General features: G+C 46.0%; 1 protein-coding gene across 1 annotated transcript in view; it reads right to left on the bottom strand.

The window, feature by feature from the left end:
• Positions 1-5,508: 5,508 nt before the first annotated feature.
• stab2 (stabilin 2) overlaps positions 5,509-27,652 on the bottom strand; it is a 60,511-nt gene continuing 38,367 nt past the window's right edge. The window contains exons 49-69 of the mRNA XM_079656478.1: positions 27,178-27,303; positions 27,031-27,090; positions 26,749-26,925; positions 25,778-25,867; positions 24,117-24,263; positions 23,974-24,033; positions 21,212-21,335; positions 20,978-21,127; positions 20,775-20,876; positions 18,359-18,466; positions 15,535-15,728; positions 14,329-14,470; positions 13,958-14,091; positions 13,147-13,312; positions 12,821-12,927; positions 12,101-12,220; positions 7,748-7,894; positions 6,938-7,048; positions 6,269-6,400; positions 5,927-6,040; positions 5,509-5,820 (exon numbers count right to left, since the gene is read on the bottom strand). Of these exons, the coding sequence (XP_079512604.1) occupies positions 5,767-5,820; positions 5,927-6,040; positions 6,269-6,400; positions 6,938-7,048; positions 7,748-7,894; positions 12,101-12,220; positions 12,821-12,927; positions 13,147-13,312; positions 13,958-14,091; positions 14,329-14,470; positions 15,535-15,728; positions 18,359-18,466; positions 20,775-20,876; positions 20,978-21,127; positions 21,212-21,335; positions 23,974-24,033; positions 24,117-24,263; positions 25,778-25,867; positions 26,749-26,925; positions 27,031-27,090; positions 27,178-27,303 (2,565 nt within the window). The 3' untranslated portion in view covers positions 5,509-5,766. The remainder of the gene's footprint in view (positions 5,821-5,926; positions 6,041-6,268; positions 6,401-6,937; positions 7,049-7,747; positions 7,895-12,100; positions 12,221-12,820; positions 12,928-13,146; positions 13,313-13,957; positions 14,092-14,328; positions 14,471-15,534; positions 15,729-18,358; positions 18,467-20,774; positions 20,877-20,977; positions 21,128-21,211; positions 21,336-23,973; positions 24,034-24,116; positions 24,264-25,777; positions 25,868-26,748; positions 26,926-27,030; positions 27,091-27,177; positions 27,304-27,652) is intronic.

Raw genomic sequence — 27,652 nt, 5'->3', positions numbered from 1 at the left:
AACACTTCATTTAGTCCTCACCAGAACTCAACCCAGAAACACTTCATTTAGTCCTCACCAGAACTCAACCTAGAAACACTTCATTTAGTCCTCACCAGAACTCAACCCAGAAACACTTCATTTAGTCCTCACCAGAACTCAACCGAGAAACACTTCATTTAGTCCTCACCAGAACTCAACCTAGAAACACTTCATTTAGTCCTCACCAGAACTCAACCCAGAAACACTTCATTTAGTCCTCACCAGAACTCAACCCAGAAACACTTCATTTAGTCCTCACCAGAACTCAACCCAGAAACACTTCATTTAGTCCTCACCAGAACTCAACCCAGAAACACTTCATTTAGTCCTCACCAGAACTCAAACCAGAAACACTTCATTTAGTCCTCACCAGAACTAAACCCAGAAACACTTCATTTAGTCCTCACCAGAACTCAACCCAGAAACACTTCATTTAGTCCTCACCAGAACTCAACCTAGAAACACTTCATTTAGTCCTCACCAGAACTCAACCCAGAAACACTTCATTTAGTCCTCACCAGAACTCAAACCAGAAACACTTCATTTAGTCCTCACCAGAACTCAACCCAGAAACACTTCATTTAGTCCTCACCAGAACTCAAACCAGAAACACTTCATTTAGTCCTCACCAGAACTCAACCCAGAAACACTTCATTTAGTCCTCACCAGAACTCAAACCAGAAACACTTCATTTAGTCCTCACCAGAACTAAACCCAGAAACACTTCATTTAGTCCTCACCAGAACTCAACCCAGAAACACTTCATTTAGTCCTCACCAGAACTCAACCTAGAAACACTTCATTTAGTCCTCACCAGAACTCAACCCAGAAACACTTCATTTAGTCCTCACCAGAACTCAACCTAGAAACACTTCATTTAGTCCTCACCAGAACTCAACCCAGAAACACTTCATTTAGTCCTCACCAGAACTCAACCCAGAAACACTTCATTTAGTCCTCACCAGAACTCAACCAACACTTCATTTAGTCCTCACCAGAACTCAACCTAGAAACACTTCATTTAGTCCTCACCAGAACTCAACCAACACTTCATTTAGTCCTCACCAGAACTCAACCCAGAAACACTTCATTTAGTCCTCACCAGAACTCAACCCAGAAACACTTCATTTAGTCCTCACCAGAACTCAACCAACACTTCATTTAGTCCTCACCAGAACTCAACCCAGAAACACTTCATTTAGTCCTCACCAGAACTCAACCTAGAAACACTTCATTTAGTCCTCACCAGAACTCAACCCAGAAACACTTCAGTTAGTCCTCACCAGAACTCAACCCAGAAACACTTCATTTAGTCCTCACCAGAACTCAACCTAGAAACACTTCAGTTAGTCCTCACCAGAACTCAACCCAGAAACACTTCATTTAGTCCTCACCAGAACTCAACCTAGAAACACTTCATTTAGTCCTCACCAGAACTCAACCCAGAAACACTTCATTTAGTCCTCACCAGAACTCAACCTAGAAACACTTCAGTTAGTCCTCACCAGAACTCAACCCAGAAATAATTCATTTAGTCCTCACCAGAACTCAACCCAGAAACACTTCATTTAGTCCTCACCAGAACTCAACCCAGAAACACTTCATTTAGTCCTCACCAGAACTCAACCTAGAAACACTTCAGTTAGTCCTCACCAGAACTCAACCCAGAAACACTTCATTTAGTCCTCACCAGAACTCAACCCAGAAACACTTAATTTAGTCCTCACCAGAACTCAACCTAGAAACACTTCATTTAGTCCTCACCAGAACTCAACACAGAAACACTTCATTTAGTCCTCACCAGAACTCAACCCAGAAACACTTCATTGAGTCCTCACCAGATCTCAACCTAGAAACACTTCAGTTAGTCCTCACCAGAACTCAACCTAGAAACACTTCATTTAGTCCTCACCAGAACTCAACCCAGAAACACTTCATTTAGTCCTCACCAGAACTCAACCTAGAAACACTTCATTTAGTCCTCACCAGAACTCAACCCAGAAACACTTCATTTAGTCCTCACCAGAACTCAACCCAGAAACACTTCATTTAGTCCTCACCAGAACTCAACCTAGAAACACTTCATTTAGTCCTCACCAGAACTCAACCCAGAAACACTTCATTTAGTCCTCACCAGAACTCAAACCAGAAACACTTCATTTAGTCCTCACCAGAACTCAACCCAGAAACACTTCATTTAGTCCTCACCAGAACTCAACCCAGAAACACTTCATTTAGTCCTCACCAGAACTCAACCCAGAAACACTTCATTTAGTCCTCACCAGAACTCAACCTAGAAACACTTCATTTAGTCCTCACCAGAACTCAACCCAGAAACACTTCATTTAGTCCTCACCAGAACTCAACCTAGAAACACTTTATTTAGTCCTCACCAGAACTCAACCCAGAAACACTTCATTTAGTCCTCACCAGAACTCAACCAACACTTCATTTAGTCCTCACCAGAACTCAACCTAGAAACACTTCATTTAGTCCTCACCAGAACTCAACCTAGAAACACTTCATTTAGTCCTCACCAGAACTCAACCAACACTTCATTTAGTCCTCACCAGAACTCAACCCAGAAACACTTCATTTAGTCCTCACCAGAACTCAACCAACACTTCATTTAGTCCTCACCAGAACTCAACCAACACTTCATTTAGTCCTCACCAGAACTCAACCTAGAAACACTTCATTTAGTCCTCACCAGAACTCAACCTAGAAACACTTCATTTAGTCCTCACCAGAACTCAACCAACACTTCATTTAGTCCTCACCAGAACTCAACCCAGAAACACTTCATTTAGTCCTCACCAGAACTCAACCTAGAAACACTTCATTTAGTCCTCACCAGAACTCAACCTAGAAACACTTCATTTAGTCCTCACCAGAACTCAACCAACACTTCATTTAGTCCTCACCAGAACTCAACCCAGAAACACTTCATTTAGTCCTCACCAGAACTCAACCAACACTTCATTTAGTCCTCACCAGAACTCAACCCAGAAACACTTCATTTAGTCCTCACCAGAACTCAACCTAGAAACACTTCATTTAGTCCTCACCAGAACTCAACCCAGAAACACTTCATTTAGTCCTCACCAGAACTCAACCTAGAAACACTTCATTTAGTCCTCACCAGAACTCAACCCAGAAACACCTCATTTAGTCCTCACCAGAACTCAACCTCAAAACACTTCAGTTAGTCCTCACCAGAACTCAACCTAGAAACACTTCATTTAGTCCTCACCAGAACTCAACCTAGAAACACTTCATTTAGTCCTCACCAGAACTCAACCCAGAAACACTTCATTTAGTCCTCACCAGAACTCAACCTCAAAACACTTAATTTAGTCCTCACCAGAACTCAACCCAGAAACACTTCATTTAGTCCTCACCAGAACTCAACCTAGAAACACTTCAGTTAGTCCTCACCAGAACTCAACCCAGAAACACTTCATTTAGTCCTCACCAGAACTCAACCTAGAAACACTTCATTTAGTCCTCACCAGAACTCAACCCAGAAACACTTCAGTTAGTCCTCACCAGAACTCAACCCAGAAACACTTCATTTAGTCCTCACCAGAACTCAACCTAGAAACACTTCATTTAGTCCTCACCAGAACTCAACCCAGAAACACTTCATTTAGTCCTCACCAGAACTCAACCTAGAAACACTTCATTTAGTCCTCACCAGAACTCAACCTAGAAACACTTCATTTAGTCCTCACCAGAACTCAACCTAGAAACACTTCATTTAGTCCTCACCAGAACTCAACCCAGAAACACTTCATTTAGTCCTCACCAGAACTCAACCTAGAAACACTTCATTTAGTCCTCACCAGAACTCAACCCAGAAACACTTCATTTAGTCCTCACCAGAACTCAACCCAGAAACACTTCATTTAGTCCTCACCAGAACTCAACCCAGAAACACTTCATTTAGTCCTCACCAGAACTCAACCTAGAAACACTTCAGTTAGTCCTCACCAGAACTCAACCTAGAAACACTTCATTTAGTCCTCACCAGAACTCAACCTAGAAACACTTCATTTAGTCCTCACCAGAACTCAACCCAGAAACACTTCATTTAGTCCTCACCAGAACTCAACCTAGAAACACTTCATTTAGTCCTCACCAGAACTCAACCTAGAAACACTTCATTTAGTCCTCACCAGAACTCAACCTAGAAACACTTCATTTAGTCCTCACCAGAACTCAACCCAGAAACACTTCATTTAGTCCTCACCAGAACTCAACCTAGAAACACTTCATTTAGTCCTCACCAGAACTCAACCTAGAAACACTTCATTTAGTCCTCACCAGAACTCAACCTAGAAACACTTCATTTAGTCCTCACCAGAACTCAACCTAGAAACACTTCATTTAGTCCTCACCAGAACTCAACCCAGAGACACTTCATTTAGTCCTCACCAGAACTCAACCTAGAAACACTTCAGTTAGTCCTCACCAGAACTCAAACCAGAAACACTTCATTTAGTCCTCACCAGAACTCAACCTACAAACACTTCATTTAGTCCTCACCAGAACTCAAACCAGAAACACTTCATTTAGTCCTCACCAGAACTCAACCTACAAACACTTCCTTTAGTCCTCACCAGAACTCAAACCAGAAACACTTCATTTAGTCCTCACCAGAACTCAACCTCAAAACACTTCAGTTAGTCCTCACCAGAACTCAAACCAGAAACAATTCATTTAGTCCTCACCAGAACTCAAACCAGAAACACTTCATTTAGTTAAATAATTGTCTGACTATTTGGTGATGTAGGACAGCCACCTGGTTCATACCTCAACAAATCTGAAGAGGAAAATAGTTGTCATTCTCAAGTTATGGGCTTTTTAGTCACCTTCCCCACATTCGGCCTGGTCTAATTTGGCTCTTTTCCAGGGATTGGGGTAGTACTAAAGAACAACCCAAAAAACATTTTTTCCCCCAAAATAAATTTTGACAACAATCAATTTCATTAATAGGAGACCCTAAAGATAAGAGAAATCATTGTTGTCATTTGTTCTACCTCGGGTAGGGGTATCTCGAAAACTAAAGCCTTTTTTGAGGACTTGCTGCTGGACTTAAGTACAGTTCTCATCTCTGTTCGCCTCGCTGTTGGCGCCGCTCACCAACGTCTGGGAGCCGAGACTATATAAAAAAAAATAACGGAGAAACGCACCACGTAGTAACGGTAACTGAGTTACTGAATTTAAAAAATAACGCGTTAAGAGTAGCTACTAGTTACTGCCAAAAATAACTGCGTTACAGTAACGCGTTAGTCCCAACACTGATCATAACGTATGGTTAAGGTTTTACAGCGCAGACATGCTTATTTCTCCAGCCTGCTGTCTCGTGAAGTTAAAACTGAACGTAGTTTTCATGTATTACACATTCATGTTTTATGTTGTGTAATCTCTTCAGACATCAGGTCAATTAGTGTTACAGAGAAATGAGGAAAAGCAACACAAACAAACATTTTCAACATATTTTAATCAGCATTTGACTTCAGGTGTGATTCTCCAAGTCACTCCCGCAAGGCAGGGAACACAGATAAGAAACCTGTTCAAACTTTAGGGATCATTTCTAGGTTTGGCTACATCAGGTAGTTCTTTATAACCTGAATCTGATGGGCACCTGAACGCATCGTAGCTCTTCAGTGAATCCTCCACCAGATTCAATATTAAAACATGAGTCCGTGATGAAGAGGGTCCGGGTTCTGACCCCTGACCCTACCCCTGCAGCAGGTCGTAGGAAGCCCCGTTCTCCACTTCCTGTTGGTTCTCCTGCAGACAGACAGTTATATTTATTAATGAGCTTCACTTGGACTCACTCAAGAGACGACCCTCTTTACAGGGGGGGGGGGGGGGGGGGGCTCTGTATGAAACTCACATTGCTGCTCTCTGCTGGTTTGGACTCTGCTGGTTCTGGAGCCGCTTCGTAACCCGGGTTACAGATGCTGCGACCGCCCACCGCCGGTCCTTCCTCTTCCTCCTCCCCTTCATCCTGATGGAGACACCGTCAGCACGTCACATACCATACAACAATACTTTAATGTTCAAGTCTGAAATGCTCCTTGCATCACAGCAGCTCCATGCGGAACATCAACAGACAAACATCAACACATGAGACACAAACAACAACATGGAACATCAACAGACAAACAACAACACATGTGGAACAAACAACAACATGGACATCATTTATCATCCTGGTATTAAGCAGGTTTCTGACCTTGAAGTAGTGGAAGTGGAACGGCTTGGTGTTGTGTTTGTAGAAGTGGAACCCCACGAAGAGCACGGCCAGCACCAGGACCACCAGCAACACCACGCCCAGCCCCACCCCCGCCTGGTGGGCCACCGCCATCTGCAGGGACACACGCTTATATATAAATACTGTGTATAAGGTGTTGGGAAACAGTGAGTATCCTCTTCCAACATGAGAGCAACATGCTAACAAAGGTATCAACTGTAGCTGTGAACATGATGTGTGATTACCTAGCAGAGCATCAGGACTGTTTGAGGCATATGATAGCTATGTGATTAACATGATGATTCAGCCTCTATGGAGAGAGACATATGACAAGCATGATCATTTCTGACGTGGAGCTAATCTGAAGTAAACATTGAATACTGCTTTCTATTCCTCCATCTTGTGACTGTGGAACTCCCTCTCTTGGATATCAGCATGTGAAGGACACTGTTCAGGAACTAGTTGATGCTCTGTATGTGATGACTCCTTCCATTCTGGAGAGGATCACAGATACATGGATCCTGAGACTGAAGCTCAAGCCGGGGACCAGGGAGAGTTTCCTCGTAAACAGAGGTCAATGATCTCAATGGGTTTCACCTGAATAAATAAAGGTTTTTAATTGACAGTATGAGTGTAGTGAGTGATGCTGACCTGGTGCTGGGGAGGGGGCGCTCTGAGCGGCCCCTGCAGGACGTGGATCAACCCGTTGGAGGCCAAGATGTCCGAGTCTGTGACGAAGCGATCGTTGATGTACCGAGACGCCTGAGGACGATGAAGAGGAGGAGGAAGAGGAGATGTTCAAACAAGTTGTGCCATGCACTTTTAAGGGGGTCTCGAGTTATGGTCTGTAAACATTTCCACATTTTCCTTTTGTCTTTTCAATGATCATATAATCATTTAAAACATATATTCTTATACTCTGATTGCCTTTACTCTGTTAAAGTGTATTGTTAGTGTTGTGTGTTTAGCAGAGACAGAAGTTTAGGGTTTACATTTCAGGAGGTACAGGAAGTACAAGGTGGATTTACAAATGGTTAGGACTGTTCCTCTCTCTAATACACAGAGAGACAGGAAGTGTGTGTGTGTGTGTGTGTGTGTGTGTGTGTGTGTGTGTGTGTGTGTGTGTGTGTGTGTGTGTGTGTGTGTGTGTGTGTGTGTGTGTGTGTGTGTGTGTGTGTGTGTGTGTGTGTGTGTGTGTGTGTGTGTGTGTGTGTGTGTGTGTGTGTGTGTGAAATGAGTCGGATATATTTATACTGTTTTCATCTTTAATAAAAACTGAGTTTCTCATGAGTTCTAAAACGTGTTTCTGTTTATTCCCAAAAGTGTGTCCGTTCCAGATTTAAAGATGTTAAAACATATCTTTGAACCAATCAGAATTCAAGCAAATGTATTATGGGCGTGTTTGCTTTGATTGACAGATGTTCCACCAATCACAGCCCAGCGTTTGAGATTACTACTCACCATGGCCGAGGGGTTCAGCAGGTCGGAGACTCCGAGCACCTTCAGGTTCCCGACCCGAGTCCTGATCCGGGTCCCGTTCCTCAGGTGGTCCAGACGAAGAGCCTGGCCCTCCGACAGGTGGAACTCCAGGTCCCTCTCAGACAGGGTCTACAGGTGAGGGGGGGGGACAGGTAAACACATCAACTCCAGGTCCCTCTGAGACAAGGTCTACAGGTGAGGGGGGGGGACAGGTAAACACATCAACTCCAGTTCCCTCTGAGACAGGGTCTACAGGTGAGGGGGGGGGGACAGGTAAACACATCAACTCCATGTCCCTCTGAGACAGGGTCTACAGGTGAGGGGGGGGGGGACAGGTAAACACATCAACTCCAGGTCCCTCTGAGACAGGGTTTACAGGTGAGGGGGGGGGACAGGTAAACACATCAACTCCAGGTCCCTCTGAGACAGGGTCTACAGGTGAGGGGGGGGGACAGGTAAACACATCAACTCCAGTTCCCTCTGAGACAGGGTCTACAGGTGAGGGGGGGGGGACAGGTAAACACATCAACTCCATGTCCCTCTGAGACAGGGTCTACAGGTGAGGGGGGGGGGACAGGTAAACACATCAACTCCAGGTCCCTCTGAGACGGTCTACAGGTGAGGGGGGGGACAGGTAAACACATCAACTCCAGGTCCCTCTGATACAGGGTCTACAGGTGAGGGGGGGGGACAGGTAAACACATCAACTCCAGGTCCCTCTGAGACAGGGTCTACAGGTGAGGGGGGGGACAGGTAAACACATCAACTCCAGGTCCCTCTGAGACAGGGTCTACAGGTGAGGGGGGGAAAGGTAAACACATCAACTCCAGGTCCCTCTGAGACAGGGTCTACAGGTGAGGGGGGTGGGACAGGTAAACACATCAACTCCATGTCCCTCTGAGACAGGGTCTACAGGTGAGGGGGGGAAAGGTAAACACATCAACTCCATGTCCCTCTGAGACAGGGTCTACAGGTGAGGGGGGGAAAGGTAAACACATCAACTCCAGGTCCCTCTGAGACAGGGTCTACAGGTGAGGGGGGGGGGGACAGGTAAACACATCAACTCCAGTTCCCTCTGAGATAGGGTCTACAAGTGAGGGGGGGACTGGTAAACATATCAACTCCAAGTCCCTCTGAGACAGGGTCTACAAGTGAGGGGGGGACAGGTAAACACATCAACTCCAAGTCCCTCTGAGACAGGGTCTACAGGTGAGGGGGGGGGGGACAGGTAAACACATCAACTCCAGGTCCCTCTGAGACAGGGTTTACAGGTGAGGGGGGGGACAGGTAAACACATCAACTCCAGGTCCCTCTGAGACAGGGTCTACAGGTGAGGGGGGGGGACAGGTAAACACATCAACTCCAGTTCCCTCTGAGACAGGGTCTACAGGTGAGGGGGGGGGGACAGGTAAACACATCAACTCCATGTCCCTCTGAGACAGGGTCTACAGGTGAGGGGGGGGGGACAGGTAAACACATCAACTCCAGGTCCCTCTGAGACGGTCTACAGGTGAGGGGGGGGACAGGTAAACACATCAACTCCAGGTCCCTCTGATACAGGGTCTACAGGTGAGGGGGGGGGACAGGTAAACACATCAACTCCAGGTCCCTCTGAGACAGGGTCTACAGGTGAGGGGGGGGACAGGTAAACACATCAACTCCAGGTCCCTCTGAGACAGGGTCTACAGGTGAGGGGGGGAAAGGTAAACACATCAACTCCAGGTCCCTCTGAGACAGGGTCTACAGGTGAGGGGGGGGGGACAGGTAAACACATCAACTCCATGTCCCTCTGAGACAGGGTCTACAGGTGAGGGGGGGAAAGGTAAACACATCAACTCCATGTCCCTCTGAGACAGGGTCTACAGGTGAGGGGGGGAAAGGTAAACACATCAACTCCAGGTCCCTCTGAGACAGGGTCTACAGGTGAGGGGGGGGGGGACAGGTAAACACATCAACTCCAGTTCCCTCTGAGATAGGGTCTACAAGTGAGGGGGGGACTGGTAAACATATCAACTCCAAGTCCCTCTGAGACAGGGTCTACAAGTGAGGGGGGGACAGGTAAACACATCAACTCCAAGTCCCTCTAAGACAGGGTCTACAAGTGAGGGGGGGACACGTAAACACATCAACTCCAGGTCCCTCAGAGACAGGGTCTACAGGTGAGGGGGGGGGACAGGTAAATACATCAACTCCAGGTCCCTCTGAGACAGGGTCCACAGGTGAGGGGGGGGGGACAGGTAAACATATCAACTCCAGGTCCCTCTGATACAGGGTCTACAAGTGAGGGGGGGACAGGTAAACACATCAACTCCAGGTCCCTCTGAGACAGGGTCTACAGGTGAGGGGGGGGGGACAGGTAAACACATCAACTCCAGGTCCCTCTGAGACAGGGTCTACAGGTGAGGGGGGGGGACAGGTAAACACATCAACAGGTCCGTTCACCTGTCAGACCAGACATACCTACTCTACTGCCTGCGAGCTGGCTCTGTTAAAACGGTTCGAGGCGCTTGTTGTGTTTAGTGAGGACAGGTGTCCCTCACCTGGTTGTGTTTAGTGAGGACAGTGTCCCTCACCTGGTTGTGTATAGTGAGGACAGGTGTCCCTCACCTGGTTGTGTTTAGTGAGGACAGACAGGTGTCCCTCACCTGGTTGTGTTTAGTCAGGACAGACAGGTGTCCCTCATCTGGTTGTGTTTAATGAGGACAGAGAGGTGTCCCTCATCTGGTTGTGTTTAGTCAGGACAGACAGGTGTCCCTCACCTGGTTGTGTTTAGTGAGGACAGACAGGTGCCCCTCACCTGGTTGCGTTTAGTGAGGACAGACAGGTGTCCCTCACCTGGTTGTGTTTAGTCAGGACAGACAGGTGTCCCTCATCTGGTTGTGTTTAATGAGGACAGAGAGGTGTCCCTCACCTGGTTGTGTTTAGTCAGGACAGACAGGTGTCCCTCACCTGGTTGTGTTTAGTGAGGACAGACAGGTGTCCCTCACCTGGTTGCGTTTAGTGAGGACAGACAGGTGTCCCTCACCTGGTTGTGTTTAGTCAGGACAGACAGGTGTCCCTCATCTGGTTGTGTTTAATGAGGACAGAGAGGTGTTCCTCACCTGGTTGTGTTTAGTGAGGACAGACAGGTGAGTCCCTCACCTGGTTGTGTTTAGTGAGGACAGACAGGTGTCCCTCACCTGGCTGTGTTTAGTATGGACAGGTGTCCCTCACCTGGTTGTGTTTAGTGAGGACAGACAGGTGTCCCTCACCTGGCTGTGTTTAGTGAGGACAGGTGTCCCTCACCTGGTTGTGTTTAGTGAGGACAGACAGGTGTCCCTCACCTGGTTGTGTTTAGTGAGGACAGACAGGTGTTCCTCACCTGGTTGTGTTAGTGAGGACAGGTGTCCCTCACCTGGTTTTGTTTAGTGAGGACAGACAGGTGTTCCTCACCTGGTTGTGTTTAGTGACGACAGGTGTCCCTCACCTGGTTGTGTTTAGTGAGGACAGACAGGTGTTCCTCACCTGGTTGTGTTTAGTGAGGACAGGTGTCCCTCACCTGGTTGTGTTTAGTGAGGACAGACAGGTGAGTCCCTCACCTGGTTGTGTTTAGTGAGGACAGACAGGTGTTCCTCACCTGGTTGTGTTAGTGAGGACAGGTGTCCCTCACCTGGTTTTGTTTAGTGAGGACAGACAGGTGTTCCTCACCTGGTTGTGTTTAGTGAGGACAGGTGTCCCTCACCTGGTTGTGTTTAGTGAGGACAGACAGGTGAGTCCCTCACCTGGTTGTGTTTTGTATGGACAGACAGGTGTCCCTCACCTGGTTTTGTTTAGTGAGGACAGAGAGGTATCCCTCACCTGGTTGTGTTTAGTGAGGACAGACAGGTGTTCCTCACCTGGTTGTGTTTAGTGAGGACAGACAGGTGTCCCTAACCTGGTTGTGTTTATTGAGGACAGACAGGTGTCCCTAACCTGGTTGTGTTTAGTGAGAACAGACAGGTGTCCCTCACCTGGTTGTGTTTAGTGAGGACAGACAGGTGTCCCTCACCTGGTTGTGTTTAGTGAGGACAGACAGGTGAGTCCCTCACCTGGTTGTGTTTTGTATGGACAGACAGGTGTCCCTCACCTGGTTGTGTTTAGTGAGGACAGACAGGTGTCCCTCACCTGGTTGTGTTTAGTGAGGACAGACAGGTTAGTTCCTCACCTGGTTGTGTTTAGTGAGGACAGACAGGTGTTCCTCACCTGGTTGTGTTTAGTGAGGACAGACAGGTGTCCCTCACCTGGTTGTGTTTAGTGAGGACAGACAGGTGTCCCTCACCTGGTTGTGTTTAGTGAGGACAGACAGGTGTTCCTCACCTGGTTGTCGGGCAGACCGCGGTTCTCAGGAACGAACAGCGTTGATTGGACGGTCAGGTTGCTGAGGCGCTTCACGAACTGTTTCCCCGACTCCGACAGCTGGGAGCTGTTCAGGATTTGCTGCAGAGACACAGTGAGTTCTGTGACTCAGCTATAAATCATTAAAAAGTGACTCAGCTATAAATCATTAAAAAGTGACTCAGCTATAAATCATTAAAAAGTGACTCAGCTATAAATCATTAAAAAGTGACTCAGCTATAAATCATGAAAAAGTGACTCAGCTATAAATCATTAAAAAGTGACTCAGCTATAAATCATTAAAAAGTGACTCAGCAGAAAATCATTAAAAAGTGACTCAGCTATAAATCATTAAAAAGTGACTCAGCTATAAATCATTAAAAAGTGACTCAGCTAAAAATCATTAAAAAGTGACTCAGCTATAAATCATTAAAAAGTGACTCAGCTATAAATCATTAAAAAGTGACTCAGCAGAAAATCATTAAAAAGTGACTCAGCTATAAATCATTAAAAAGTGACTCAGCTAAAAATCATTAAAAAGTGACTCAGCTATAAATCATTAAAAAGTGACTCAGCTATAAATCATTAAAAAGTGACTCAGCTAAAAATCATTAAAAAGTGACTCAGCTATAAATCATTAAAAAGTGACTCAGCTATAAATCATTAAAAAGTGACTCAGCAGAAAACAAAGTGCCGACTCACTGTGAGGAAGTTGGAGAAGCTGGCTGTTGATTGGAGGACCTGCATCAGGTTTCCTGTGCAGCTGAAGCCGTCTCCAACGTATCCGGGCTCACACTCACACACCACCTCTGAAACACACACACACACACACACACACACACACACACACACACACACACACACACACACACACACACACACACACACACACACACACACACACACACACACACACACTCTTTGCTCATCTCTAACATCATAAAGATATATATAACCTCCTCGTTGTTTTTAAAGTGTGCGATATAGATGAAATGTATTATTATTATATTATTGAACTCCCTCCTCACCCTTCATCCGGTAGCAGAAGGCGTCCCAGGTCTCGCTCTGGTTCTTCCGGACCCCGTAGTCCACAATGCCGACGTGTCCGAAGCCACAGCTGGGGCTGGGGAAGGTGGTGGGGTACCCGACCCGGGCCTGGGCCAGCCAGCCGGCAGAACACATGTTGAGCCCACCCTGAAGAGGGAGAGACCAGCTGGGGATCAGAGACCTGGTCCTGGGACCACAGAGAGAACCAGAGACCAGAGACATGTCTCTTCTAAATCAACACGTGTCCCCTCTGTGTAAAGAGACCATAGAAAGAGACTCTCTCTTCACACAGAGGGGACACATGTCTCTTCTACATCAGCATGTGTCCCTGACCTGCTGAGCGTAGGACAGCTGGGTGTATGTATCCGTGGTGCGTTCACTGACCCGCTGAGCGTAGGACAGCTGGGTGTATGTAGCCGCGGTGCATTCACTGACCTGCTGAGCGTAGGACAGCTGGGTGTATGTAGCCGCGGTGAATTCACTGACCTGCTGAGCGTAGGACAGCTGGGTGTATGTATCCGTGGTGCGTTCACTGACCCGCTGAGCGTAAGACAGCTGGGTGTATGTAGCCGCGGTGCGTTCACTGACCCGCTGAGCGTAGGACAGCTGGGTGTATGTATCCGTGGTGCGTTCACTGACCCGCTGAGCGTAGGACAGCTGGGTGTATGTAGCCGCGGTGCATTCACTGACCTGCTGAGCGTAGGACAGCTGGGTGTATGTAGCCGCGGTGCATTCACTGACCTGCTGAGCGTAGGACAGCTGGGTTTATGTAGCCGCGGTGCGTTCACTGACCTGCTGAGCGTAGGACAGCTGGGTGTATGTAGCCAGGCTCCCTCCCTCTGCAGCGCAGGCCGTCTGAGCCAAGCTGAAGTTCAGCCGGTACTGACCGCTGTCCGAGCGCAGGTGATACACACCGAGAGTAGAGTCTACACACACACACACACACACACACATACACACACACACACACACACACACACATACACACACACACACATACACACACACACACACACACACACACACACACACACACACACATACACACACACACACACACACACACACACGCTTCTAAGTTAACATTAAGCTGTCTTTGGCTCTTTTCTGCTGTAACAAATGTACATTTCAGGTATTCTGATTTCCTATATAGTATGAGTTACCCTGGTAGTGCAGGTCGGTGCAGTTTGCGTCCGGGTGGCAGCGCCCGTTGTCATGGAGACAGCGGCTGAGCGGCGCCTGCTTCAGATCACAGGTGAGACCGTCTCCAATGTACTGATCCTTACAGGTGCATTTCCTCTTTCCCTTTTACACACACACACACACACACACACACACACACACACACACACACACACACACACACACACACACACACACACACACACACACACACACACACACACAACACACACACACACACACACACACACACACACACACACACACACACATGATCATTTGACACATAGCGGCGCTGTGTTAGTGGCGTTGGCGCTGTTGTGTTAGCTTGTGTTAGCGTTTGTTAGCGCAGTGTTTTTCAAAGTGGGGGCCCCGACCCCCCGGGGGGCCACCAGGGGGCGCCAGGGGGGTCACGCAAAGTTTGAGGGAAAGTTTTTAAAGTTACATTTTATTTTTTTTGGATTAATAACTGCATATCTATCAATCTATGTGTCCTTTGATGCCAATCTTTTAATATTTTTTACTTATTCATATATATATATTTTAAATCTCACGACCGCCCTTCAAGCCAATCAGAATCGAGCTGCCGCTACTGAGAGTGAAACTGAGTATCTGCATAGCTTTTGGAGCAAGTGAGAGCTAGTGAATATTTCGCTCCGCAGCTGGATGAGAGCACGGATGTAGCAAATATTGATGTTTGTATATGAATATAAATGTTTATTATTAATATTACCGTTGAATATTATATATAATATTAATAAGGCATAAGTAGCTTTCAAAAATGCTAAAAATATATGTTAATTGTTCATATTACTGTTCAAAATTATATAATATTATATAGACAGAAATCACTTAAAAAATACTTTAAAAATATGTTTACTGTTGATATTACTGTTTAATATTGTGTTAAGAATGTTTATAACAGAAGACACAATCAATGTGATGAATGACAAACAAAAGATAAATACAAAAAATGTTTAGAAGAATAACTGATTATTAATTATTAATACAAATATATATTAAGAAAATGTATTAAGCTGTATGATTCATTTGTCATATTCTCCATCATAATGCACTCATCATTTAAAAAAAAGAATTGCAACAGGGGGGTCCCCGCCAGAAGATAATGCTATATGGTGGTCCTTGGCATGGCAAAGTTTGGGAACCCCTGTGTTAGCGTGTCTCACCGGCGCCGTCATGCTGCAGGCGGCGTGCTCGCTGCAGCCCCCGTTGCCCCCGGCGACGCAGGGGTCCTCAGGTAAGCAGGTGAACCCGTCTCCAGCGTGCCCGTCAAGACAGGTGCAGCTCAGCTGCTCCCCGCGCTGAGAGCAACGCGCGAGCCTGGAGCAGCCGCCGTTCCACGTGCTACACAGGTCCATCGCTACAAAACAATACCAGGTATCAATGTTCACTACTTTAGATAGAATATCCAGGTGTTACACAGGTCCACCGCTACAGAACAATACCAGGTATCAATGTTCACTACTTTAGATAGAATATCCAGGTGTTACACAGGTCCACCGCTACAAAACATTACCAGGTATCAATGTTCACTACTTTAGATAGAATATCCAGGTGTTACACAGGTCCACCGCTACAAAACAATACCAGGTATCAATGTTCACTACTTTAGATAGAATATCCAGGTGTTACACAGGTCCACCGCTACAGAACAATACCAGGTATCAATGTTCACTACTTTAGATAGAATATCCAGGTGTTACACATGTCCACCGCTACAGAACAATACCAGGTATCAATGTTCACTACTTTAGATAGAATATCCAGGTGTTACACAGGTCCACCGCTACAGAACAATACCAGGTATCAATGTTCACTACTTTAGATAGAATATCCAGGTGTTACACATGTCCACCGCTACAGAACAATACCAGGTATCAATGTTCACTACTTTAGATAGAATATCCAGGTGTTACACAGGTCCACCGCTACAGAACAATACCAGGTATCAATGTTCACTACTTTAGATAGAATATCCAGGTGTTACACAGGTCCATCGCTACAGAACAATACCAGGTATCAATGTTCACTACTTTAGATAGATTATCCAGGTGTTACACAGGTCCACCGCTACAGAACAATACCAGGTATCAATGTTCACTACTTTAGATAGAATATCCAGGTGTTACACAGGTCCACCGCTACAAAACAATACCAGGTATCAATGTTCACTACTTTAGATAGAATATCCAGGTGTTACACAGGTCCACCGCTACAGAACAATACCAGGTATCAATGTTCACTACTTTAGATAGAATATCCAGGTGTTACACAGGTCCACCGCTACAAAACAATACCAGGTATCAATGTTCACTACTTTAGATAGAATATCCAGGTGTTACACAGGTCCACCGCTACAGAACAATACCAGGTATCAATGTTCACTACTTTAGATAGAATATCCAGGTGTTACACAGGTCCACCGCTACAGAACAATACCAGGTATCAATGTTCACTACTTTAGATAGAATATCCAGGTGTTACACAGGTCCACCGCTACAGAACAATACCAGGTATCAATGTTCACTACTTTAGATAGAATATCCAGGTGTTACACAGGTCCACCGCTACAAAACAATACCAGGTATCAATGTTCACTACTTTAGATAGAATATCCAGGTGTTACACAGGTCCACCGCTACAGAACAATACCAGGTATCAATGTTCACTACTTTAGATAGAATATCCAGGTGTTACACAGGTCCACCGCTACAGAACAATACCAGGTATCAATGTTCACTACTTTAGATAGAATATCCAGGTGTTACACAGGTCCACCGCTACAGAACAATACCAGGTATCAATGTTCACTACTTTAGATAGAATATCCAGGTGTTACACAGGTCCACCGCTACAAAACAATACCAGGTATCAATGTTCACTACTTTAGATAGAATATCCAGGTGTTACACAGGTCCACCGCTACAAAACAATACCAGGTATCAATGTTCACTACTTTAGATAGAATATCCAGGTGTTACACAGGTCCACCGCTACAGAACAATACCAGGTATCAATGTTCACTACTTTAGATAGAATATCCAGGTGTTACACAGGTCCACCGCTACAGAACAATACCAGGTATCAATGTTCACTACTTTAGATAGAATATCCAGGTGTTACACAGGTCCACCGCTACAGAACAATACCAGGTATCAATGTTCACTACTTTAGATAGAATATCCAGGTGTTACACAGGTCCACCGCTACAGAACAATACCAGGTATCAATGTTCACTACTTTAGATAGAATATCCAGGTGTTACACAGGTCCACCGCTACAAAACAATACCAGGTATCAATGTTCACTACTTTAGATAGAATATCCAGGTGTTACACAGGTCCACCGCTACAAAACAATACCAGGTATCAATGTTCACTACTTTAGATAGAATATCCAGGTGTTACACAGGTCCACCGCTACAGAACAATACCAGGTATCAATGTTCACTACTTTAGATAGAATATCCAGGTGTTACACAGGTCCACCGCTACAGAACAATACCAGGTATCAATGTTCACTACTTTAGATAGAATATCCAGGTGTTACACAGGTCCACCGCTACAAAACAATACCAGGTATCAATGTTCACTACTTTAGATAGAATATCCAGGTGTTACACAGGTCCACCGCTACAAAACAATACCAGGTATCAATGTTCACTACTTTAGATAGAATATCCAGGTGTTACACAGGTCCACCGCTACAGAACAACCTCATTATTAATGTTCAGAAGCACAACTTTAGTTCGATTTATTCAAAAACAGAACTTCATTTAGAAGAAAAATCTCATCTAAATTGGAGAAATTGTGAATGTTTTGGGTACATTTTGATACAATTATTTGAGAATATTTTACTTTTTTCACCCATTTAATGAATTGTATAATTTTAGCAAATGATAATTTCCATGCAGAGTCACCGGTCACATCTCAGAGATTTTACGAGTAATTTATCGTGTTTGTATGACTTTAATAATCTGCATATATTTACCTGTGCAGGTGAGCCCGTCTCCCAGGTAGAACGGCCGGCAGACGCAGGTGTTGTTCTGCTGGCAGACGGCTTTAGGGGCGCAGGGGGGGGCGCACTGCACACCTCCACCTGCAGGGACACACACTTTAACACACCTCCACCTGCAGGGACACACACTTTAACACACCTCCACCTGCAGGGACACACACTTTAACACACCTCCACCTGCAGGGACACACACTTTAACACACCTCCACCTGCAGACACACACACTTCAACACACCTCCACCTGCAGGGACACACACTTCAACACACCTCCACCCGCAGACACACACACTTTAACACACCTCCACCTGCAGGGACACACACTTTAACACACCTCCACCTGCAGGGACACACACTTTAACACACCTCCACCTGCAGGGACACACACTTTAACACACCTCCACCTGCAGGGACACACACTTTAACACACCTCCACCTGCAGGGACACACACTTTAACACACCTCCACCTGCAAGGACACACACTTTAACACACCTCCACCTGCAGGGACACACACTTTAACACACCTCCACCTGCAGGGACACACACTTTAACACACCTCCACCTGCAGGGACACACACTTCAACACACCTCCACCTGCAGGGACACACACTTTAACACACCTCCACCTGCAGGGACACACACTTTAACACACCTCCACCTGCAGGGACACACACTTTAACACACCTCCACCTGCAGACACACACACTTTAACACACCTCCACCTGCAGACACACACACTTTAACACACCTCCACCTGCAGACACACACACTTTAACACACCTCCACCTGCAAGGACACACACTTTAACACACCTCCACCTGCAGACACACACACTTTAACACACCTCCACCTGCAAGGACACACACTTTAACACACCTCCACCTGCAAGGACACACACTTTAACACACCTCCACCTGCAAGGACACACACTTTAACACACCTCCACCTGCAGGGACACACACTTTAACACACCTCCACCTGCAGGGACACACACTTTAACACACCTCCACCTGCAGGGACACACACTTTAACACACCTCCACCTGCAGGGACACACACTTTAACACACCTCCACCTGCAAGGACACACACTTTAACACACCTCCACCTGCAGACACACACACTTTAACACACCTCCACCTGCAAGGACACACACTTTAACACACCTCCACCTGCAGGGACACACACTTCAACACACCTCCACCTGCAGGGACACACACTTTAACACACCTCCACCTGCAAGGACACACACTTTAACACACCTCCACCTGCAGGGACACACACTTCAACACACCTCCACCTGCAGGGACACACACTTTAACACACCTCCACCTGCAGACACACACACTTTAACACACCTCCACCTGCAGGGACACACACTTCAACACACCTCCACCTGCAGGGACACACACTTTAACACACCTCCACCTGCAGACACACACACTTTAACACACCTCCACCTGCAAGGACACACACTTTAACACACCTCCACCTGCAGACACACACAATTTAACACACCTCCACCTGCAGGGACACACACTTCAACACACCTCCACCTGCAGGGACACACACTTCAACACACCTCCACCTGCAGGGACACACACTTCAACACACCTCCACCTGCAGGGACACACACTTTAACACACCTCCACCTGCAGACACACACACTTTAACACACCTCCACCTGCAAGGACACACACTTTAACACACCTCCACCTGCAGACACACACAATTTAACACACCTCCACCTGCAAGGACACACACTTTAACACACCTCCACCTGCAGACACACACAATTTAACACACCTCCACCTGCAGGGACACACACTTCAACACACCTCCACCTGCAGGGACACACACTTTAACACACCTCCACCTGCAGACACACACAATTTAACACACCTCCACCTGCAGACACACACACTTTAACACACCTCCACCTGCAAGGACACACACTTTAACACACCTCCACCTGCAGACACACACAATTTAACACACCTCCACCTGCAGGGACACACACTTCAACACACCTCCACCTGCAGGGACACACACTTCAACACACCTCCACCTGCAGGGACACACACTTTAACACAGACAACAAGCAGGACTTCACCTCTTCAGAACTGCTTTTAATCTGTAATTAATGTTGTGTTTTATATATTTTAAGTGTGTTGTTTTAATTATGTTTTAATGATTGTTTTACTCTGAAAAGTGTCTTTGAGTACCAAGAAAAGCACTCTATAAATAAAATGCCTTATTATTATTATTATTATTATTATTATTATTATTATTATTATTATTATTATTATTATTATTATTATTATTATTATTCCTGTTGGACTTCTTGTTGGACTTCCTGTTGGACTTGCTGTTGACTTCCTGTTGGACTCACCCAGCTCGGTGTCGCACTTCGTTCCGGTCCAGCCCGCCTCGCAGAAACAGGACCCGGACCCTCTGAGTCCGTCCTCACAGGATCCAGACGAGCAGCTGCACGCTGAGGGACACATATTTATGTATAAAAGACATAAAAAAGTGCACTTTGGATAATAGGAGACCTCTAAAGCTCTGGGGGGTAAACAGGAAGTGGTCACTCACCTGTGCAGCTCGCTCCGAAGAACCCGGCGCTGCACGTCTCACAGGCCACGCCCCCAAATCCCGGATCACAGGTACAGGTGCCGTTACCAAGGTGACCGTCGTCACATTTACCGTGGTTACTGCAGGGGGCGCCGAACCCCCCGGGACACTCTGACGGAGGAACAAGAAAAAACGGTTGTCATTTAAATTTCTTCTTTATTGGTTTTGTTAACGTGTTCTTCCTGCTTCCTGTACCCAGACAGTCGCGTCCGTGGTAACCACGGCAACACCTGGGCTGCCAGAAGTGGACGGTGCAGACGCTGAAACAACCCGAGTTCCTGGAGACGAACACTGAGGGGAGGTCACACTTCTTCATCTCCTGAGAGACAGAGAGACAGAGAGACAAAGAGACAGAGAGTCAGAGACAGAGAGACAGAGAGACGAACACTGAGGGGAGGTCACACTTCTTCATCTCCTGAGAGACAGAGAGACAGAGAGACAAAGAGACAAACACTGAGGGGAGGTCACACTTCTTCATCTCCTGAGAGACAGAGAGACAGAGACAGAGAGACAAAGAGACAGAGAGTCAGAGACAGAGAGACAAAGAGACGAACACTGAGGGGAGGTCACACTTCTTCATCTCCTGAGAGACAGAGAGACAGAGACAGAGAGACAGAGAGACAGAGAGTCAGAGACAGAGAGACAAAGAGACAAACACTGAGGGGAGGTCACACTTCTTCATCTCCTGAGAGACAGAGAGACAGAGAGTCAGAGACAGAGAGACAAAGAGACGAACACTGAGGGGAGGTCACACTTCTTCATCTCCTGAGAGACAGAGAGACAGAGAGACAAAGAGACAGAGAGTCAGAGACAGAGAGACAAAGAGACGAACACTGAGGGGAGGTCACACTTCTTCATCTCCTGAGACACAGAGAGACAGAGAGACAAAGAGACAGAGAGTCAGAGACAGAGAGACAAAGAGACGAACACTGAGGGGAGGTCACACTTCTTCATCTCCTGAGAGACAGAGAGTCAGAGACAGAGAGACAAAGAGACGAACACTGAGGGGAGGTCACACTTCTTCATCTCCTGAGAGACAGAGAGACAGAGAGACAGAGAGTCAGAGACAGAGAGACAAAGAGACGAACACTGAGGGGAGGTCACACTTCTTAATCTCCTGAGAGACAGAGAGACAGAGACAGAGAGTCAGAGACAGAGGCAAAGAGACAGAGAGACAAAGAGACAGAGACAGAGAGACAAAGAGTCAAAGAGATAGAGACGAACACTGAGGGGAGGTCACACTTCTTCATCTCCTGAGAGACAAAGAGACAGAGTCAGAGACAGAGAGACAAAGAGACAGACTCAGAGACAGAGAGACAAAGAGACAGAGACGAACACTGAGGGGAGGTCGCACTTCTTCATCTCCTGAGATACAAAGAGACAGAGACAAAGAGACAGACTCAGAGACAGAGAGACAGAGACAAATAGACAAAGAGTCAGAGTCAGAGACAGAGAGACAGAGTCAGAGACAGAGAGACAAAGAGACAAAGAGTCAGAGTCAGAGAGACAAAGAGACAGAGTCAGAGAAAGAGAGACAAAGAGACAGAGTCAGAGACAGAGAGACAAAGAGACAGAGTCAGAGAGACAAAGAGTCAAAGAGATAGAGACGAACACTGAGGGGAGGTCACTCTACTTCATCTCCTGAGAGACAAAGAGACAGAGTCAGAGACAGAGAGACAAAGAGACAAAGAGACAGAGAGTCAGAAACAAAGAGACAGAGTCAGAAACAAAGAGACAGAGACAGAGAGACAAAGAGACAGAGTCAGAGACAGAGTCAGAGAGACAGAGACTAACACTGAGGGGAGGTCACACTTCTGCTTCTCCTGAGAGACAAAGAGACAGAGTCAGAGACAGAGAGACAAAGAGACAGAGAGACAAAGAGTCAGAGTCAGAGACAGAGAGACAAAGAGACAGAGTCAGAGACAGAGTCAGAGAGACAGAGACTAACACTGAGGGGAGGTCACACTTCTGCTTCTCCTGAGAGACAAAGAGACAGAGTCAGAGACAAAGAGACAGAGTCAGAGACAGAGAGACAAAGAGACAGAGACTAACACTGAGGGGAGGTCACACTTCTGCTTCTCCTGAGAGACAAAGAGACAGAGTCAGAGACAGAGAGACAAAGAGACAGAGAGACAAAGAGTCAGAGACAGAGTCAGAGACAGAGAGACAGAGAGACAAAGAGACAGAGTCAGAGACAGAGTCAGAGAGACAGAGACTAACACTGAGGGGAGGTCACACTTCTGCTTCTCCTGAGAGACAAAGAGACAGAGTCAGAGACAAAGAGACAGAGTCAGAGACAGAGAGACAAAAAAACAAAGAGACAGAAACAAACACTGAGGGGAGGTCACACTTCTGATTCTCTTGAGAGACAAAGAGACAGAGTCAGAGACAGAGAGACAAAGAGACAGAGTCAGAAACAGAGAGACAGAGAGTCAGAGACAGAGAGACAAAGAGACAGAGACGAACACTGAGGGGAGGTCACACTTCTGCTTCTCCTGAGAGACAAAGAGACAGAGTCAGAGACAGAGAGACAAAGAGACAGAGAGACAAAGAGTCAGAGACAGAGTCAGAGACAGAGAGACAGAGAGACAAAGAGACAGAGTCAGAGACAGAGTCAGAGAGACAGAGACTAACACTGAGGGGAGGTCACACTTCTGCTTCTCCTGAGAGACAAAGAGACAGAGTCAGAGACAAAGAGACAGAGTCAGAGACAGAGAGACAAAAAAACAAAGAGACAGAAACAAACACTGAGGGGAGGTCACACTTCTGATTCTCTTGAGAGACAAAGAGACAGAGTCAGAGACAGAGAGACAAAGAGACAGAGTCAGAAACAGAGAGACAGAGAGTCAGAGACAGAGAGACAAAGAGACAGAGACGAACACTGAGGGGAGGTCACACTTCTGCTTCTCTTGAGAGACAAAGAGACAGACGGTTGATGGTCTCTGAGGGACTCAGACCTTCTGTTTGGACCCGTCTGGACAGCGGAGGGAGCTGGCGCTGCACAGCCCACAGCTCATCTACCACAGAAGAAGAAACATCATCAGTGGGTTCCAACAACACTCTGAAACACAGGAAGTCTGAGTGGTTTTAAGGGGTCCACCTGCAGGTCGAAGGTGGTCTGCGTGTCACAGCGCCCCCCCAGGCTGGGAGGTGTCAGCAGGCAGTCAATCCCGTACGCCATCCCCCCGCTGAACACCAGGTGTCTCAGCACGATGCGACACCTCCCGTCGTTCAGGAAGATCTGCCCCTGTGAGAGGAGAAACCACCAATCAGTCAATCAGTCAATCAATCAGTCAATCAATTAATTAATCAATCAACAACTTTATTAACCTGTTAAGCCCGAGAGGACCCTAATCCGGGTCCTGCGGGTAGTTCTTTCACGAAACTGTGTCTCAGGGCTTCTTAATATTTAAAAACCTATGAATGTGTTATACCAGATTAACGGGAAGAAACTCAGCTAACTGACGAAATGAACCATTTTTACCGAAACAAAACACAAGTCTCAAAAGAAGTATCTAAATGAGCCCTGAGCAAAAAAATGCTGACGCACTTAGCACAGAACTCAAGGTAAAAATACCCTTATTACTTATCGTAACTGCCCATAGAAGCTATCAGATTAAAGCTGAGATTCCATTCTATAGGTATTAGTATCATCACTGAGCGATCAGAACTCACAACATGTAGCTTTACGGAGCATTCACGGGAGATCGTCTCACCTTATTTTTTATTTGACAGGGACAGAGCACATTGATTGACATTTCTGTAAATGCGCCAGTTAGCCAACAGGCTATGTTTCATCTGTAGTCCCTGAAACCTTAAAGACCTTTGCTGTTATTCTGATCAAAAGTCGTGTTCAATGGCATAGAAACGATAAAAACGCTGCTGAAGGTTAATCCATAGGTTAATCCAATGTGTCTGTGTCACTTTGAAATGTTACTGATAATCCATCATTCCATTTTTATGTCAAAAACGGAGATTTCATATTAGCTGCTAATGATGATATCAAATGTACCCAAATGACCCCAGAAGTGTTTTTGTTTTTTTGCTAAACCTCTCTAAAAACGTAAAATCATAAAAAGGTAACTTGTTTTGCGTCACTCTTGATACAGGGTACTTATTATATGTTGTACTTTGGATTCCTAAAGCTTTTAGTCTACTAACCCATCATTCAACGATGGTTTTCAATCTAAGTCATGGTTTTGGATGGACACAATCATTTACATTTTTTACTATGTTCAATCTGAATTTACTTTAAAATGAAAATATTCTATATTGTTTCTGACTTTTCTGCATCCAACTCACAGGTTTACCATTGCTTTGAGAAAAAAAGATTATTAATTAACCCCTTTTAGAAGGGAAGATATGGTCATCTGTGTTGGGAATGTCATTTTCGAGTCTGAGGCCTGGAAAACAGGTTCAGGGCTTAACAGGTTAATCAATTGGTTGTGAGCAGCTTGTGTCATGTACACAGACAGGAAGCAAACACTCAAACACCCCTGGATGTGGATCTTTCCAATTTACACCATAAATAGTTCATAGCATCACAATAAGTAAGTACATCAATAATCAAATTAAATAACCGATCAAGGATTTTAAAGTTTGAGTGCAGAGGGGATGGATGAAAAGCGATTGGTCTTGAGAGCAGATAGAGCACATCTTCGCCCTGATGGCAGCAGATGAAATTCATCTGAAGAACATGAGCTGGAGAGTTCTCTCTGCTTTCCTCTTCTTCTACACCTTACTACCAGCTGCTGTACTCACCATGGCGTCCGCCCCCCCGCAGGTGAAGGACAGTGGGGAACCCTGCAGAGTCCGGAACCCCTCCTGGTGGATCAGACCCTCAGCATACACCTGGGGGGAAACATGCTTTATTTAGAGTTCTTGTTCACCTTCCAGTCCCTGAGGTTGAGTTAGTTCTTGCTCACCTTCTGGACTTAGTACCTCATGTTTAGTTAGTTTTGGCTCACCTTCTGGACTTGGTACCTTGGGTATAGTTAGTTCTGGCTCACTTTCTGGACTTGGTACCTTGGGTATAGTTAGTTCTGGCTCACCTTCTGGACTTAGTACCTCAGGTTTAGTTAGTCCTGGCTCACCTTCTGGACTTGGTACCTTGGGTATAGTTAGTTCTGGCTCACTTTCTGGACTTGGTACCTTGGGTATAGTTAGTTCTGGCTCACTTTCTGGACTTGGTACCTTGGGTTTAGTTAGTTCTGGCTCACTTTCTAGACGTGGTACCTCGGGTATAGTTAGTTCTGGCTCACTTTCTGAACTTGGAACCTTGGGTTTAGTTAGTTCTGGCTCACTTTCTGGACTTGGAACCTTGGGTATAGTTAGTTCTGGCTCACTTTCTAGACTTGGTACCTTGGGTATAGTTAATTCTGGCTCACTTTCTGGACTTGGTACCTTGGGTATAGTTAGTTCTGGCTCACTTTCTGGACTTGAAACCTTGGGTATAGTTAGTTCTGGCTCACTTTCTGGACTTGGTACCTTGGGTATAGTTAGTTCTGGCTCACTTTCTGGACTTGGAACCTTGGGTTTTGTTAGTTCTGGCTCACTTTCTAGACTTGGTACCTTGGGTTTTGTTAGTTCTGGCTCACTTTCTGGACTTGGTACCTTGGGTCTAGTTAGTTCTGGCTCACTTTCTGGACTTGGAACCTTGGGTTTAGTTAGCTCTAGCTCACCTTCCGGCCCTGCAGGACGTGGTACTTCAGGTTTAGTTAGCTCTAGCTTACCTTCCGGCCCTGCAGGATGTGGTACTTCAGGTACTCGGTTAGCTTGGCCCGGTTGTCTGGGTGAAACAGGAAGTCCCTCTGCTCCTTCGGCAGGGCGGCCATGACTTTGTCTGAAGGCATGAAGAGCGTCACCGGCTGAAAGATGTGATCCTGAAGCAGGTCCATCAGCCCGGAGTCCTGAAACCAGGAGACTCATGGATTCATTCTCTGACTTTAGATATGAGAGCTGAAGGACTCAACAGGATATCATCACCAGCGTTAGACATTGTGTTATTTTCTCACCTGCAGCAGTTTGAAGAAGGTTTTATACCCATGACGCTCGGCTACGTCCGTCAGGTTCAGCTGCATCACAGAAACATCCAGAATGTGAGTTTACAGGAAATGAATCCCACAAAATAAAAATACATCTCATCCGTTTGAAGTTCTGACCAGAGTGGCGGGAAGATTCTCGACCGGGACGGGAGACACCAGGAACTTGCTGATCTCGTGGAAGACCCCGTTCACGCTGACGCCGTTACTGTACGTCACGTTAGCATCGTTGATGAAGATGCTGCCCTGAAAGTACCAATAGAGGACGTTAGCCTTCATCCCTCAAACGTCCCGAGGTCTTCCAGTCTATCTGGTTGATTTGGGGTTATAATTAATGCATAAATATTACGTTAATGTTCATCAGAGGGTCACTAAAGTAAAAATATGTTCATCGAAAAAAGTCGGTCACCAAGTCTTGATTTCTCAGAGAATAAAAAGATAAGGATTTCCAACATTATGGTCAGTAAAGGAGCTGTTAGCGTTAGCATTAGCTAGCTGATTGGGTAAGGGATTATAATGAAGGCATTTCTCATTCATGTTCACATTTTAGAAAGTGAGAATACCTTCATAGAAACTGATCATAGAAACTGATCAT

This window comes from Notothenia rossii, assembly GCF_949606895.1.
Source record: "Notothenia rossii genome assembly, chromosome: 10".
Taxonomy (NCBI): domain Eukaryota; kingdom Metazoa; phylum Chordata; class Actinopteri; order Perciformes; family Nototheniidae; genus Notothenia; species Notothenia rossii.
The sequence above is the reverse complement of the archived record's forward strand: the minus strand, read 5'-3'. Positions and strand labels throughout refer to the sequence as shown.